This window comes from Pogonomyrmex barbatus, unplaced genomic scaffold (assembly GCF_055798465.1).
Source record: "Pogonomyrmex barbatus isolate J1 unplaced genomic scaffold, ASM5579846v1 scaffold3, whole genome shotgun sequence".
Taxonomy (NCBI): domain Eukaryota; kingdom Metazoa; phylum Arthropoda; class Insecta; order Hymenoptera; family Formicidae; genus Pogonomyrmex; species Pogonomyrmex barbatus.
This window is the reverse complement of record NW_028297127.1, coordinates 760,820-778,334: the sequence shown is the minus strand read 5'-3', so window position 1 is coordinate 778,334 and position 17,515 is coordinate 760,820. Positions and strand designations below refer to the sequence as shown.

General features: G+C 28.5%; 1 protein-coding gene and 1 long non-coding RNA gene across 3 annotated transcripts; one reads left to right on the top strand and one right to left on the bottom strand.

The window, feature by feature from the left end:
- Positions 1-39: 39 nt before the first annotated feature.
- On the bottom strand, positions 40-14,423 carry LOC105429964 (uncharacterized). Its single transcript, XM_011643237.3, has 5 exons — positions 14,184-14,423; positions 6,733-6,818; positions 4,034-5,392; positions 1,751-3,891; positions 40-1,674 (listed from the first exon to the last, which is right to left on the bottom strand). Exons 2-5 carry the CDS (start codon positions 6,797-6,799, stop codon positions 1,384-1,386), a joined length of 3,858 nt encoding a protein of 1,285 aa, XP_011641539.2. The 5' UTR covers positions 6,800-6,818; positions 14,184-14,423; the 3' UTR covers positions 40-1,383.
- On the top strand, positions 5,221-13,411 carry LOC148935904 (uncharacterized). Of its 2 annotated transcripts, none has more exons than XR_016139779.1 (3): positions 5,221-5,353; positions 7,072-7,097; positions 12,361-13,411. It is a non-coding gene; the product is annotated as an uncharacterized LOC148935904 (long non-coding RNA). The 2 variants fall into 2 exon arrangements; XR_016139780.1 differs by having other exon boundaries at positions 5,346-6,423.
- Positions 14,424-17,515: the final 3,092 nt, after the last annotated feature.

Sequence of the window (17,515 nt, the reverse complement as noted above, 5' to 3'; positions counted from 1 at the left end):
TAACATAAAAGGATAAAAATGAAAAGTATATGATATTGATTCTTTTTTTACACCATTTATTAATACAAACTTTACATAGAGATCAATTATAAACATGTTAATATCGCAGAGTTAAGAGAACAAGTAATTATTACTAACTTATTTATATTTTATCATAATGAATGCAATAAAAATGCCGTGAAAAAGTATTGATTTTTTATGAAGATCGATTTGTTAAAATATAGCATATACAAAGCATGAATGTGTGCGTGCGCGCGCGCGCGCGCGTGAGTGTGCATGCATATATACATAATGTATATGCAATATTGTATGCAACATTTGAAAATATAGAATTTACACAATTTGTTTGAGTGAAACAATAATTATTACTTTGTTGAATATCACACGCAATAACTATTTTAAATATGTGGCGGCAGCGGCCATTTTCTCGCATACACCGGAAATCCTATCGGATGCAAGGCACGCTATCTCGATAATGACATGTTAGCAATCTAGTTTAGTATAGACATCTGTGGGGCTGTACCAATGAAAGAATATTGAATAAAATTCTATATTTTTAAATATCAAGTCCTTGTAAATATTTCTTATATGATGTGAAATTTAGTGATTTAATATGAAAATTAATATATCAAGATAATATAATCATAATATTGCATGTAAGTCCCACAACCATTTCTTGTATCAAATACAACTGAGAAAAAATATTGAACAAGTTAATTTTACAAAAATTGGAAATTGTTTATTGTTAAATATACGTTATCTTTTACACATATTTTTTTCTTCTGTTTTATTTAATAATAAGAAAATGTCGATAAAAATAAATAATTTCCAATTTTAATAAAAATTTATTTTTGTACTGCATGTAGTAAAATACTTCATCAATAATAATTAACAAATTCATAATCATATTTATTGCTAATTAATAATTTTATAATGGCAGTTTGACAATAATTAATACAAGATGACTGCTGAAGATCTTTTATTAAAATTTATATCAAGATCTTTCGTAGTCATGTTGTTAACTGTGTTTTATAAAATACTATAAAATATAAGATAATATTGCAATAGTACGAATAACTTTCTGCATTAGAATAAACAAAAAATATATTAAAAAATAATATTTTAGAAATATTATTAATAATTAAAAAAGAATGCATGAATATTATGGATATTGTGTTAATGGTCATTTATGAATATATATATCTAATTAACACATCTATTTTTAGTAGTCCAATGTCATTTATATTAACCTAATTTTAATAATTTTTAAATTATTTTATATCATTATTAAATAATAATTAACTTTAGAATATATATTGTTTATAGACATTTATGACAAATTTGTAGTTCATATTTAAAAGTTTAAACAGTATTATTACACAATTAAAAGAAGCGTAACATTCTAGCAGAAAGATTAAAATCTTCGATTGGTACTTGCCATCGATCATTCCAATCAATTTTATTTTTGTACAAATGCGGACACATTGGAAGGCGTGTTACACGTTCACATCTTCTAGAGACCGACCAATAAACAAAATTATCTGGACATTTATAGAGATATCCTTCTAGGTTATTCCTGCTATTGCGTTTACATTTGTAAAAAGTATTACTACAACCTTGTTGATAAGGAAAATGTCCTTCTTCTGGACAAAGCCGGTTTGATGATACTTTTATCTAAAAATCAAAGAAATATTTTATAATAAATATTTTTGTTATTAAATTAAGTTTATTAATTTACAAAAATACCTACAGATGATAAAGCATTGTTTTCCAATTTTCTGTAAAACCTAGCACTTGTTCTGGTACCTGTGCATGGCTGACTATTTTCGTTTTCAGGTAGACATTGAATTTTTTTCTCATCAAATATCGTATTTTCGGGACAATTTAATATAAGTATCTTGATTTCCATGTTGTTTTCAGAAGTACATTGATAAAATAGATTACAATATTTTGGGTGTCTTCGAAAACCAGTCGGACAAATTAAAGTTATTTGATCATCGGTTAAATTGCCTATAGAACAAGGCGCTGTCACTACTGATTCCATTGTTGTTGATAATTCAGTTGTTTGTTCCTGAGATACTATTGTCGACTGCTCTTGTAATTCGGTTGTTAATTGTTCGTGAGCTTCTGTGCTGGATGGTTCTTTTGACTCTGTTGATTGTTCTTGAGATTCTAATGTAGACTGTTCTTGAGACTCTGTCGTAGACATTTCAAATTCTGTGGATGTAATCTCAGTTGTCATTTTGCTACTACTTTGTTCAGAAATGCTAGAATCGGTAACGACTTCAGTGCTACCAATATTTGATTCAGTTGTAGATTTTGTCATATTTTCTATGTTTTCTGGCATATTTGATGTTAATTCTGCACTAGAAGCAGTACTTTCTTCTGAGATAATTTCCATAGTTGAAGTTACACCAAATTCTGTAGATGTGATTGTACTTTCTTCTGTTTGCTCAGTTATGCTCTGAATTGTAGTAGATACTTTTATGGATGTGGATTGCTCCGGTAATTCCGGAGATTGAGTTGTAGATTCCATGGAAACATTACTTGAAGTGGTATCTTCAATTGTGCAATTGTTGTCTCTCGTGGGGTAAACAGATTCAGGATAATTACATACGTTAATGCTAGGATCAAAAATAGTACCCGGTGGGCAATCAAAGTGATATACGTTGAAACTATTGCCGTTATTAACGCAGCGATAGAATTTATTGCATTTACTTGGATGTGGATAAAATCCTTCATTGTTGCACACTATTGTGTTGATTTTTGGTTTTTGTGTCGTACAATTGGATACGTATGATTCAGTAGATAAAGATTCTTTATTTGATTCAGAAGTAGACAAGGATGAAGATGGACTTTTTGTACTGGAGCTTTCGAATATTTGCATCCCTTCTGATTTTTCTGAAGTGGGTTTTATACTAGTACTAATGGATGTATCAACGGTTGTTGTTGAAAGCTCCATTTTATCTATTTCCAATGTAGTTGATTCTGTAGATACTTTATTTGGAATAGTAGAAATTGTACTTTCAGTAAAAATTACAGATGACGAAGTAGTCGGAATGGTTTGATTGGAAACAATAGTTGTAAAAGTACTCATGGCAGGAACTATAGAAGTACTGGAACTAAAATTTTGATCGATTTCATTGCTGTTTGTTGAACATGAAACGACTTGTTGAATATGATTACATGTTTGTAGAGATTGATCCCATGCTGTGCCAGGACTACATTCGAATTCATATTTTTGATATCCGGACTGATCTCGCACGCAGCGATAGAATTTTTTACAATTATCAGGATTTGGAAAGAAGCCTTCTTTAATACATTTTAATTTTCCATTTTGAGATGAAGGTGGCAAATATGAAATAGATTCAGTTGTAACAGATGCTGTACTGGTAGTAACGGTCGAAGATGGCAAATAAGATGTAGAAGTATTAATCATTTGTGTTGCAGCAGAAATATAAGAAATGGATCCAGTAACTTGTGTTGTCGAAGGCAAATATGTACTACTAATGGGTGGCAAGTAAGAAACTGATATCATCTGAGATGCAGTAGGACTATTTGTAATGTTAATAGCTTGAGTCGAAGATTCTGGTTTCATAGATATTGTTGAATAAGTAGAGCTTCCAGAAGATGGTAATTTATTTATGTCTGGTTTATTGGTACCATCTATTTCATTTAATGATATATCAGGTTCATTTGTAGCTATACCGTTCGACTGATTGCAATGTGGTACAGCAAAAGCATGATTACAACTCTGAATGGACGAATCCCAGACAGTTCCATCACCACATTGAAATTCATATTTTATAAAGGATATGTCATTGTTAACACATCGATAAAATTTGCGGCAATCTTTTGTGTCTCCAAAAAAGCCTTCCGATGTACAAAGCCCTAAAACAAAATTTTATATAATATATTTCACTGACAATAAAATTCACACACACACACACACACACACACACACACACACACACACACACACACACACACACACACACAAAATATTTTTTTATAGCAGTTAATGGTTAATTACCAGGAGAGAGTGGACTACTCGGAGAACTTGATACTTCTGGATATCCCGGAGAGCCTAAATTATTTGGAGAAGACAGAGAGCCCGCAGATTCTGGATATCCTAATGAATTTGGACTATCCGAAGAACCTGTTGCTCCAGGGTATCCAGAAGCTAGACTAGTTGACGAAATAGGATTGTCCGAAATTCCTGAAGGGCTTGCAGAATCTATTGTTCCTGGATATCCTGGAGAGCCTGATACCAGAGAATCTGATGTGGCCGGAGGATCCAATGTTCCTGGATATTTTGGAAAATCTGGACTATCTGTCGAAACTGGAATACTTGGAAATCCTGATGTTTCTGGATATCCTGAAGAACTTAAATTAGGCGAAATTGGAGATGGATATTCCGGTATTCCTGGATATTCTGAAAAACTTGGATTATCCGAAGGAACTGATGTGCTTGGAGGACTTAATGTTCCTGGATACTCTAGAAAACTTGGACTATTTGAAGAATCTGATGCCTCTGGATATCCTGGAGAACCTGGATATCCTGAAGAACTTGGATATCCTGGAGAACCTGGGTTCAGAGAATCTAATTGATTTGAATCTTCAGGTTTCCCTGATTGACTAGATTGATTCGAAATATCATTCCCTTGTCCACTATTATCTCCAGTATTATCTCCGCTCCATTGTCCGTTATTGTTAATATCGCTTCCACTTTCTAAATTGTACTTGCAGTTCTTTTTTGAAATAGCCCAAGCATGATTGCACCCTTGACTCTTTGGATCCCAAAAAGTTCCTGTACCACATATAAAATCATACTTTTTAAATTTTCCGTAATTATCATCTACGCATCTGTAGAATTTTCTACAATCGCATATATCACCAAAAAATCCTTCTTGTGTACATTGGTATTCATTTTGACAATTAATAACATTATTTTCTGATTGATCAGTGTTTGGTTGATTTATTAACGATGATTGTGTTGTGCTCGGTTTTCTGGTTGTTGTAATAGCTTCAGTCATAATTGTAGATAATTTAGTAGTTATTGAAGATTGTAGAATGGTTGATTGTGGTCGAATAGTTGTTCTTACTGTAGTTGTCCATGAGGGAATATTTTGCACATTAGAATCAATTTCATTTTCGGAATCGTCACATTCAGACCGACCACTATCATTTGGATGTGTACAAATATTTCCCTTATCCTTTGAGAAGACAGTGCCTACTCCACATTCGAATTTAAAGGTTGTTAGCGGGCTCTTGTTACCCCAATCTACGCATCTGTAGTAAACTCTACAATCATATGGATCAGGATAATAACCTTCTTCTATGCATTTAAAAGGTATTTTGCTCTGTTGATATTGATCTTGATACATATAATCTGCAATTCAATATGATTAATAAATAATCAAATTTAATTCTTTTTTAATTATTAAATAATATCATACAATATAATAAACATGTGTGTCCCTGCTTAAAAAAATCATAAAAAATTATAAAAATAGACTCAAATTTTATTGAAATATTATCTAATTTTATAATAAGTTATTAATCGGAACTATATTTCGAAACTATAAAAAAATTATTTATTTCCATCATTTTTAACTATGTCTTATTTAAATGATTAAATACTTATTTAATACATTATTTATTTATAAATATATACAGGAAGTTCTCTTTTCAATGATTAAGTACTCCCATTTTCTTTGTTTTTAATTATAAAGAAAAATGTCTCCACCAAAAATTGTACAGTTTGAATACAAAAAATAATAGTAAAATCAATTTCCAAAAAAAAATCGATTTTTTAAGATCATGAAGTTATTATTAATTTCTTAAATGGAATGCCTTATTTTTGATAGTAGTTTATAACTGTATCGAGATTTTTCCAAAATGGTAAAATTAAGTCTTCTTCTGTTACGAACTTCCTGATTTATGAATATTTAAAATTATGACAACGTTGACATTGTTCAAAGTATATCAAGTGATGATAAAGACTGCGAGGTGTAACTCACATTTCTATTTATCTTTTTGTGTGTAAATATATGTATGTAGAATAAGTACGTCACATACTTTAGATTCCTGAGTAGTCGCCTCGTATTAGAATCGTGATGTCATAGATCAGAAATGACAGTAAAATTTATTGCATCTAATTTGCAAATAAAGAAATATTTGACTAAAACGACATTTAAGATGGCTTTAAGACACTTGTGAAAATGGATAGCTGCTTTTCAGTGGTCAATAAATAGCTGTAAAAGGCACATGAAATGAAGCCTGTTCAGGCAGAAAACGCACGATTTGATAATGAAAGTACGAAACAAATCACATCTACATGATTAAGCACATAATAACAAAATTAGGTGCAATAAAAGAATTTCGTTTTCAGTACGTCACTTAATATAAAGATGAATAAAGGTAAGATGATCGAAGATGAATAACTTTTTTTATCATAGTCTTTATACGAAAAAGCTAAATAAAATTGATTCTACAATATTAATTATGTATTATTAAAATATATAAAATATATCGTTTTTTTTATTAATTTTTTGTACATATGTAATCAATCATTTTTTTCGGAAAGAACTTATATTTTTCAAAATCAATTTTCGCAAATTTAATGTTCTTAAATTGTAAAAATATAGAGAACGTAAACGTTTTATAATAATATTTATTAAAAAAATTTAAGTTAAAGAGTTTAATGTTAAAAAATTAAGTAATTCTCACCAGCTTTCATCAATTTTGTTACCATCAGTGTGATTAAAATGTTCACATTCAATTGGATTTTCCACATCTTTTGTATTCAATTTTATCTAAAATAATGAAACATTATAGTTATTAGTAATGATACAATCTTAAAAAACAATTGTAGTTCTGATTTTGGAATAGAAGCATTTTAGGTTTTTAGACGCTAAAGATATATCTAATTTTTAAATTTTTATTAAATCATTGTAAAAATCAAAAAATAAAAGGTTACAAAGTTTATAAAATAACATATTCCAAAAACATATAATTGTATTATGTCCAAAAGATCTAAAGATATTTTTGTCTATTTTTGGATTCCAGAGTTGAGGCAAGGAAGGATATTGCAGGTATTCTTTTTATTGGTTATTACACACGTATTGAGAAATCTGTGAATCAATCGTATTTTATCGAGTTAAGGTTCAATAGTTAAAAGCTATAACAATTTTACAAAGCTAATTTTGATCACTTTTCTATGGATTTAAATAAATATAATTGATACCATTATATGCAGCGACTCAAAACTATAAGATCACCTGTATAATTTGTTACTTTTCTAGATCAAAATCGATCTATTTTCCTTTATCTTTTTTATTTGAGAATGGAACTTATACTATATAATTTTTTTCTTGAGAGAAATTACTTTTTGTAACATGAATAATTATAATTATATTATTATGCATTTTGTATATAACTATCATTTGTACAATATATATCTTATCTATCTATCTATCTATATATATATATATATATATATATATTGTATTCTATATTTGATATATATGTCTGATATATATATATCTTAGTTTGTTTTTGTCATTTGTGACATGTTTTTCTGCGTGCGCGTTTATCTTTTACTTTCTTTACAAAATTTATATTGCATAAGATTTTATATTACATTATAGCTTCTCATTACTATACGCATGAAATATAATAAGAGAGACAGATATTCTGTAAACAGATACTGAAATATCAATACTGAACGGTTTAAAAGTGCATCTAAGTAATGACGGACAATTAAGCGGGTAATATCCGAATTATTTATAAGTCGAAATAGACAAGCCTACCACCTGCTGTTGTTACTGCTGCTGACACTTCAAGGAATGAATCCGCAACAACCTTGAATGCATTTCAAGGACGACATGCTTGGTGTATCTTGCGGTTAGTGCAATTAACCCGCTCCTCATCGACGGATATCTCGATTGGCAAGAATCGACACCACTGAATTAACTATCTTCCCTTTTCTCCTTTTCAATACAATATAACGTCAAGAGAATAACAATTATATCAAATTTTCTTCAAAATTCATTTTCTTCAATCTTTAATGTGTATAAACGAAGCTATTTATTTAATTATCGCGCATCGGCTATATCGCAAGGACACATTATGATGAAATATCGTTTTTTATTTGATTGCAAAATAATCTGAATTAAATGGTGTAATTTAATTTGTTTAAATTTATATAATAATCACAAGTAATTGTATTATTAAAACAAGTTGAAGATGTCGATTTTAAATCTTTCAGAAAAAAATCTTTTACGAAATTCAAAATGGCGGATCTAATATGATGGATATCTAAATTTAAATTTTAGATAATTTAAATTTAATTTTTATTACTTTTAATTAAAGAAAAGAATTTTTATTTTTTTTTTAGATTTGTAAAATTACAAGTGGCGATTTCAAAATGTATTTTGATTTTGACTTTAAGCTTATAAAAAGATGCTTGCGTGTGCGCGCGCGCGTGTGCGTGTGTATATGTGTATATGTGTGTTCAATATTTATATTCTTTTAAAAATTTACTTTCTTTTAAAAATAACTTTTCATATATCTTGACGAAAAAATCGCACGTTGATTAAATTAAAATTAATTGAGTTTTGGAGAGGAAGGATAGTATTATAGGAAGAATAGTATTATTGAGGCCATCGGTTAAAATAATTGGAGATAATTTGCTCTCTCTGTAATTTGTATTTTTATGAATGTAACCAAAATTGTCATTTTGGGTTGTTTTATTCCATCTAAAAAAATTTGACATGATAGGCAATTTCTGTGGTCAGATTTCAGTGCACAAAATTACGTAAAAATCATTTATAATTCTTAAACAACAAAAGATTTCACAGATTTATGTTATTTACATTGTTATTTATTTAATATGAATAATGTAGGATTAACAACTTACAATTTAATTATATTTAAAAAGAAACGTAAAATGGAAATATTGCATCCATATTTCTTTTAAAGCTCGAAAGACCATCTTTATTACAACCTTCAAAAGGATTTGGAAAAAAACTACATAATAGCGCACAGACTCCATTAACCTTGTGATTATTGATACTTATTGTTCTCCCGTACTTCTCCTTTTTTTCTTTTTCGAGGTTAGAGATTTAACGATCTTTGCTCCTTATAGATAATGAAGGATAAGAAATTTATCAATATAAATCAAAAAGATACGTTTATGATGTTAATGTCTATGAATCAATTATTTTATTATTTTTAGAAAAAATTTGATATAAAAAATTGATGATAATTACAAAATCCAATTAAAATAAAAAAAAGGATCTTATAAAGATAAAAAGATTTTATTATAAACTAATATTAAGCTGTCAAAAATATCTAATATAATTATTGTACTTATGTCTATAAAAAATTCTGATGTAAAATAGTACTAAAATTAAATTATAGAAAAGATTTATTATTAAAAAATAACACTAAATAAGACGTCTGAAAGATGTCTAAAAAAATGTCAATTATTGAAAAATAAACGAATCTTTAAGACATCCCAAAGATGTCATAAATCGGATTATAAGATGCCTTAAAGACGTTTTAAAGAACGTCCCATGAAATGTATTTCAAAAAGGAATAATTCATGATTAACTTTGTCACCAAATATCGCTGATAACATAATTATAAAAAATTAACGAAAAATGTAAGTATATTTTCCGATTCTTGAATTTTTATATTTTTTGTCTCGATCAAGTCGATCAAGTTGATTCAGTGCAATCATTTTTTATGAATGGCATAAAGACTAAGATAGTGTGCAATTTTTTTTTTTGTATTGAATATAAGCATATTGAATGCTAATGTCGAAAATAAGTTTCAAATTTCTTAATAAAGATAAATTTTGTTCGCGAATCTAAAACAAGCTGGAAAATCTTTGAAATCTCGAGGCTACATCTTGTGTGGTTCGCATTCAGATAGCAGCTAATCGAGGCACAAGAAACCTGTTACACCACGATGAAGAAAATGGTAACATCTTAGTCTGAAAGCGATGATGCGAGTCGGTACAGTGAACCTGAGTTGTTATGATAGCATGCGTACAACATAAGTGCAGCCTTGCCGTTGAAAGTAGCAAGGTCGTTTCTTCTCCCACTGATTCTACTTTTGCCTTCTCCACCGATACGTTCACAATGACGTGGGAATGATGAGAAATTATACAAAATCAATACAATTTGTAAGACTTGATAAAAAAATCAAAGAAACTTAAAAGAAACATATCTCTTTTTTAGATTATATAAAATTTGATTTTAAATGAATGCATAAAATGATAATGATGATAATTATAATTCTATTTATTTTCATTTTCGTTAATTATCTATATTAAATATATATATATATATATATATATATATATATATACGCATTGTTGCGAAATGTAATATAAATTTTCCTTTAAGTTTGTATATTTTATTATTCAACATACGTGATTTTGCATTGTTTTTAAAGAATAAAGTAATTTTCTTTCAAAATAACTAATAATAACTATTATATATTAATTATTACGGCTTACTAATGTTGTAATCTTGAAGCATTGTGTATTTGTAAATATGTACAATGTTCAATAGAGATACAAGAGAAAGATTCTTTTGCACTCTTGTATAACTTTTGACTCGAAAATTTTCAAAGTCTTTAAAGAATCTTTAAAATTTCTTCAGAATTATTGTTGAGTCGTAAATTTGTAACTAAATTGTAACTAATTCTCTCTTTAATTAATTATATTTATTTGAAGGAATAAAATACATCTTATATAATCTAAAATATAAATATATTTTGGATCATGTAAGATATTATTAAATGAATTATATAGTTGGCTTTTACATGTATGAGCATTTTTCTTTCATCACTCAAAGCAACAAATTTTTGTCATGATTTTTATTGCAAAGACGAAGTGCAATATAAACTTGTTACAAATTAACAGTGCATAACGTTATAAAAATTTGTATAATAAAATGTTCAGTGATATAGATTTCTACGTAGTTAACAACCATCCAAACTCCTTTTATAGCGACACGGCCCAATTAAAAGGACCGCAATAAATTGTATACGCGAGTCTCTTGTTTACCTTTGGGCTCCTCATACCTGATACTTTTTATACCTCTCTTTTCTTCTGATGTTCCCTTTAATACCATAATCATGCAGGCATCCCGTAGATCTATCACGCGTCGCGCATAAATCTGTTACTGACACCAGCTTCGTGAATAATAAGGTTCAAGGCTTTCTCGATATACATATATCTCTAAGAAAATGAGAAAGCCGCAGGTGTGAATTAGCGAAGGTATAAATAGAGCATAATTACAATACAAGTCGCGGTGAATCAATGGATTCTCATTATAAGGACCTTGTTTGGCACGATTAATGACCATATTAAGCTGTCGAAGCATGTCTGAAATTTATATTTTTTTTAAATTGTAATTTTTTATTATTTGTATCTTATTTGCAATGAGCGTGTTAACAATACAAATAAAATAAGTATTTTATCTAATATTTTTAATGCATTTACTTTTATTCTCTCATATCACAATTTATAAAATCTCATTATTATTAAAATATAATCATATTCAATATTAAATCATATATATCATATTTTTTATAAATGACAATATGATGAGATTTTATTAAATATATTTCTGTATATAAAGAATTAAATATTTATAATTCTTATTAATTTCAATTCAGTATTAATTTCAAATTTTCTTTTGTGTATCTATTTTTTACTTTTTATTTTAAAATGCTAGCTTATAGTTAGTTTTAGAAAAAATGTTAAGATATTTTTAATAATAAAGGAACATTTTTTATGTTATATCATGTAACAAATAAAAATTGTTTATAATTATTGTCTTTTTCATATTGTTTTTTTGATATTTAATTTTTTTATTATAATTTATAAATAGTATAATTTATAAATAGTATCAAAAATATTTCAAATTAATATTAAAATAATTTATTATTTTTTACAATCCTGCAGTTGACCGAAAATTAAATCAATATAATACGTTTTGAATAAGATTATCTTTCGTTTAAAAAATAGCTGTGCAATTGTATGATTCATATGTTACATTTTTTTTTGTCATAATAAATCTAAGATTATTATTTTCCGCGGATATCTAATGATTATCCTAAAGTTACTTTGATTATCACTCATTTTATACAAATATTTATTATATATTTGTATGCACTTTTTAATGCACATTTTATGCAACAATAGTTAAGCAATATTAGTTAGAATTAAATCCACACAATTGATTATTAGACATGCAACATTTTTTTATAACGCATCAAACAGAAAATTAATTTTGAAACCGATATTGTAATTAACTAGTTAAAACTGTTCACCTACAGATTACGAAATACTCCATGGGCATACGTAATACATTATGCACTTGCAACGGGCCTGTTTGCTTCTTCGATCGATGGGTTTCAATGCCAAGATTGATCGACGCAATGGTCAACTGTGTTCGAACCAAGCATGCGAAACGTGGAATGTCGATCCAAATACAGCGATCGTATAGGTCGTGATGCGAATTCATAATCAATTTGAGATTTCGGCAGCGGTCGTTTACATTGTATGTTACGAGTATCGTAGGAATGTTTGCGACCGAATAAAGCAGTTACATGATGAGCAATGTCATGACTATAGAACGATTACATACTTGGCATAGATAATCCGAACTGTATACGTTTCAAAACAATAAGAATATCATAGGTGGCATTAAACGATCGATTATCTCTTAGTGTCGAAATAATTTTTCTATATGTAAATTTAAGGCAAATGCTTTATATTCTATAAATTACGTGTCATTAAATTAACAAACTTGCAACGTAGCCACTCAAAGCATACTTGGCTTCACTTCTTAATAAATTGATGATCAATTTTTAATAATCGATTTTTAACTCTCTTATATATTTTTTATTCAAGTTTTTAAACATTAAAATATAACTGTAAAAAAATACGAATTATAAAAGCTTTGCATAAAATATTCGCGTTTCAATTCTTCACATGTATTATTAGACGAAATATGTATATAAAATGATTTTACGATGGGTATTCGATTTTCTAAAGGAGGATTTACTTGAACTATTATTTTACTTTTCTGAATTTTATTTTCAATTACATTTTCGTCAATCAATTTTATTATCAATATTATATACAATATGTAGTTATATCGTTCAAAACGAAGTAAAGAAGGGATGTTAACAGTTAATAGTTCATTTACAATTGTGAGCTGCTTAGATATGTGAAAATAAAGTATCAATTTATGTCGCGTTTAATTCTAATGATGATATGTATTATTCTAGATTATAATTGTATCTGTAATAAATTTGTACCTACTAACATATTTGTAATGCGCTTCTGATTTGAAAAACTAAATAAAAAGTATGATGTTAAGAATATTTTATGTTTACAAGAATGAAACTAAGACATCTATTATCATAAAACATGTAAATAAGTAACATTAAACATAATAATTATATGTAAATTTTGATATTTAAAAAAAATTAAGAAATACTTGAGCAACTTAACGCATCATTTGGTTATCAATTATATTTTAACACGGAGGGTTCAAAAACGATCTCCGCATTATCTGATGCATTATAATCATTGGGTATTTATGAGACTGCCTAAATTTTCGATCAGTTACGCCTCGGACGTAGAAATTTATGTTAATCACTTCTCTTTAAGACCTTCGTTAAAGATTCGCTAATTTATTTTCCAAAGGAAGCGAAGGAATATCTGACAATATTTCAACAAAGGTTCAGAGCTGCAAGTAATAAATTATATTTGTGATAATTCGGTTGTGATAATCCGATTTGTAATAATTCTGTAAAAATTTTATATATATATATATATATATAAATTACATTAAAATGTAAAATTCATTCTTTCATCTAAATATTAGGAATTTGGTTTATTTACCATAGCATTTTTTGCACATATGTAACCTCTTATTGATTGATTAATTAATTTCGCCAGTAAATGTATATATTTTAAACTTGTAAATTGTAATTTGTACATTTTTTAAAAATACTTATTTTATGATTTTCACATAATTTTTATAATTAAGAAAAAAATTTGTATAATTAAGAAAAAAATTTGATTAATCACGGAAGCGCAAATATTTTTCATATTTGTAAAATTCAAAAAGCAATACATGGACACTCACATTTCAATGCAATCAGCAAAGAATTTCGTTGTCTTTAATCTCTCATCCGCGTTCGTCTCGGGTGAATTTTTCTGTTTCCTGAGGTCCTCTAAGTCTTCGTGGTCCGCAAGAAACTGATGTATTAATTTACGCAAGTGGAAATCTAAGAGAGACCCGGTCTAAGTTATAAACTTTTTAGCAACTATATTGAAAATCGATTGCCGATCGTGACACGATCCCAAGAGGGAGTAAGTCCTGAGGACGCGGATGGCTCCTACTTATAAAGTCTTGGCCAAGACTTGGCTCTCCAATTGGCCTACCGGTGTGCGTGGAGCACCAACATGCGTATGTGTGTGCATGCGAGAAGGAATAGTGGCTGGGTGCTGATGTGGAAGGGGGCACAAACCATGTCCTGATCGTTACACGCTCGACGTTACACATTACACCCGAGAGTCAATTCAGGAATTTCCGCCTCTTTGCCGGAGAATGCGATAGTTGGAATGTATTTCTGCTGGACTGTATTTCTCTCGCATTCGCATTAATTATTATTATTGCATATGTAGAATTAATAAATGTAAACGCCGCATGCATAAATTGCGGAAGATACGATTCACCACATAATGTGGTTGATTAAACTTTTCAATTTTTGTTTGCATTTACTTTAGCAGAATATATTTAATCATTATCATTATCTATTCCAAGTTTTCAAGTATAAATTAAATTTTAAATTTTTCATTCATCTCATCATGTTTTTTTTTAATTTAATTTATTAATGTTTTTCGGCATTATTCTATTGTAAGAGATACTTTTATGCAAGGGTAACGGCGGTTTTCTTCGAAAACAATTAGCAATAATATTTTCTATGCTTTACTCAAGATATCAGTTTGTTAAAAAAAAAAAAACTACAAAGCGGGTTTCATTAATTTGTGCATGAAAATATTGATATTGATAGAAGTCGAGTTGAACGCGCTTCAAGAGATTATACGAGAGAGATCGTTGCAGCCTCCCGATCTCGGGTGAAAAACGGATACGAAAGCGAAACGAAGACACGGCGTGACGACGGAAGGTAAAGCTGGTTGCAGCATCCAGAATCATCGAGTTATATGGACCGTCGCGATTCTTCTGTTTCTCGGCCTTGATCGCGCCGGATGCATCTTCTGTGCCAACTCGGGTGTACGTTTTTTCGCGCCGCGACGCGGCGCCGATACAGTTTTCCCTGTCGGATCGGTCCGTGGAACAGGTTCCGCTATTTATATCGTCTGTAATAAATCTGATAGAGGGATTAAAAGAATGAATTATCAGAAAGCCATAAGTCATGCCGATGATGTGAATAAAAACTGGCAAAACTTGTAAATTGATAATTAAATTCGTTCATAATGCGCGCATTCGTCATATAATATTATATATTTAATACTGTTATAAGAAATAAAGTCTTCATACATTAATAAATAAATACAAAATTAACTAATAAAATAAGACAGTATTTAAGATTGAAATATTGATACAAATTTAGATTGAGTAAATAAATCATAAATCTTACATCAACATAGTTTTTATTTTAAAATGAATATTTACCTTTTATGAAATATTATTTATAAAAATATATTTGTTATTTACTTTGATAACCTATCAGAATTTTATTAAATGAAATATAATGTTAATTCTTAATAAAAATTGAAATGGTGAAATAAAGGACAAAAATGAACAATATATCTTGCAATGTTTTTGGTTCATTATTTATCAGAAGATACAAAAAGATTCCAAATTATAAGAAAATTATAATTTATAGACTATTACTCATAGTAGTCTCCTTTTTTTGTCAAGGTTCATCGTTCGTTAACTAAATTACAGATGATGTCGACATCGGTCACTGCTCCAACACAGTTCGATGAACTTAGCACAACAGGATACTTAAGCGAAAATTATGAGAATCGACTATGATAATATGATGGATAAGAGCATGAAAAAATACACGAAACTGCTCAGCTTGTGAAGCAGTCGAAGTTTTAATGACTATCACTGTTCAATAATTGTTTATGTGTCATATCATGCGAATGTTGACAAACTAATAAGAAATCCTGTCCACAAACATGGATAATGCTCAAACATTTACTTTTCACTTATGTCGTGCAAAGGTACTCGGAGAAAATTAGCAATAGCAATAAGATGTCGAGCGTTGAAATTGTCGGTTGTCACAATTTTTATAGATTCATCCATTCTAGTCTGAATCGGTTCTCTTAAATGCAAGATATAAATTTATCAATATTCTTTTTCTTATTATCAACACTGATTTTTAAGGTTGATTAGCTACACGAAACTATTTTCACATTTTGTATTAGTATATTTAAAACTTTTTTATAAAATAATTCAAGTATATATACACACACACACACACACACACACGAGTATAATATTTATATATAGACTTTATTGACGACTGTAAATTAACGCCGGTTTTTGATATCAAACGTTTGTAAAAGTTTCTTTTTTTATTGTGTTTGGAGTGCATGCATACTTCATGTTTTTAAAAAGATAAATTTTTGTACATAATTTCTTTTTTTAATTTAATCGAAATATAATATATTGTAATATGTTGTAATTATGATTAAAACTTTTACGAAAAAAATATCATTAAAATAAAAATAACAAGAATTATGTGCATGATAAAGATGGATTATATCGAAAAGGAAACTCTACTAATGACTTGACTTTAACATTTTAAATGTTATTAGAATTTTACATGGATTCTTAAAAAATATTCGGATTATAGCAAAAATTTATGTATAATTATGTATAATGCTCTTTCATGATATTGAATGCAAAGTCAATATTAAAATTGACAAATATATAAAATGATGAAATTTGTAGTATAATTATAGCGGATAGTAATAATCTAGAAAGGATTGTCAATAATAAGAATTATTCTTGATGAACTTGATCGCTTATCGTTTTACCTCCTGCAATAGAAATAAAATCATATTAAGTAAATTAATAATTTCTATTCTTTTCCCTTAAAATATGATTAATATTTTATTTTGAATTAAGAGTAGTACATATCAATTTAAGTTTGTATAGTCTTGCGTATAGAATAAATCTTTGCTCAATATTATAATGTCCGATGTTAACGCCAGTACAAAACCGTTTTACCATCTATTATTGATGATGCATGACAATACGTAATTGTGATACGTATCGTAACTAATTGTGAATCGTAATGTATTCGTGCCGGTACTTTATTATGGACTTAAAATATATCTAAGGATAGAAGAAATTTTTCAAGAAATAGAGCTGTCGTATTTTTTATATGGAAGCTGATGTGGTCGCGCAAACTAAGATCTTGGATAGTAACAAAG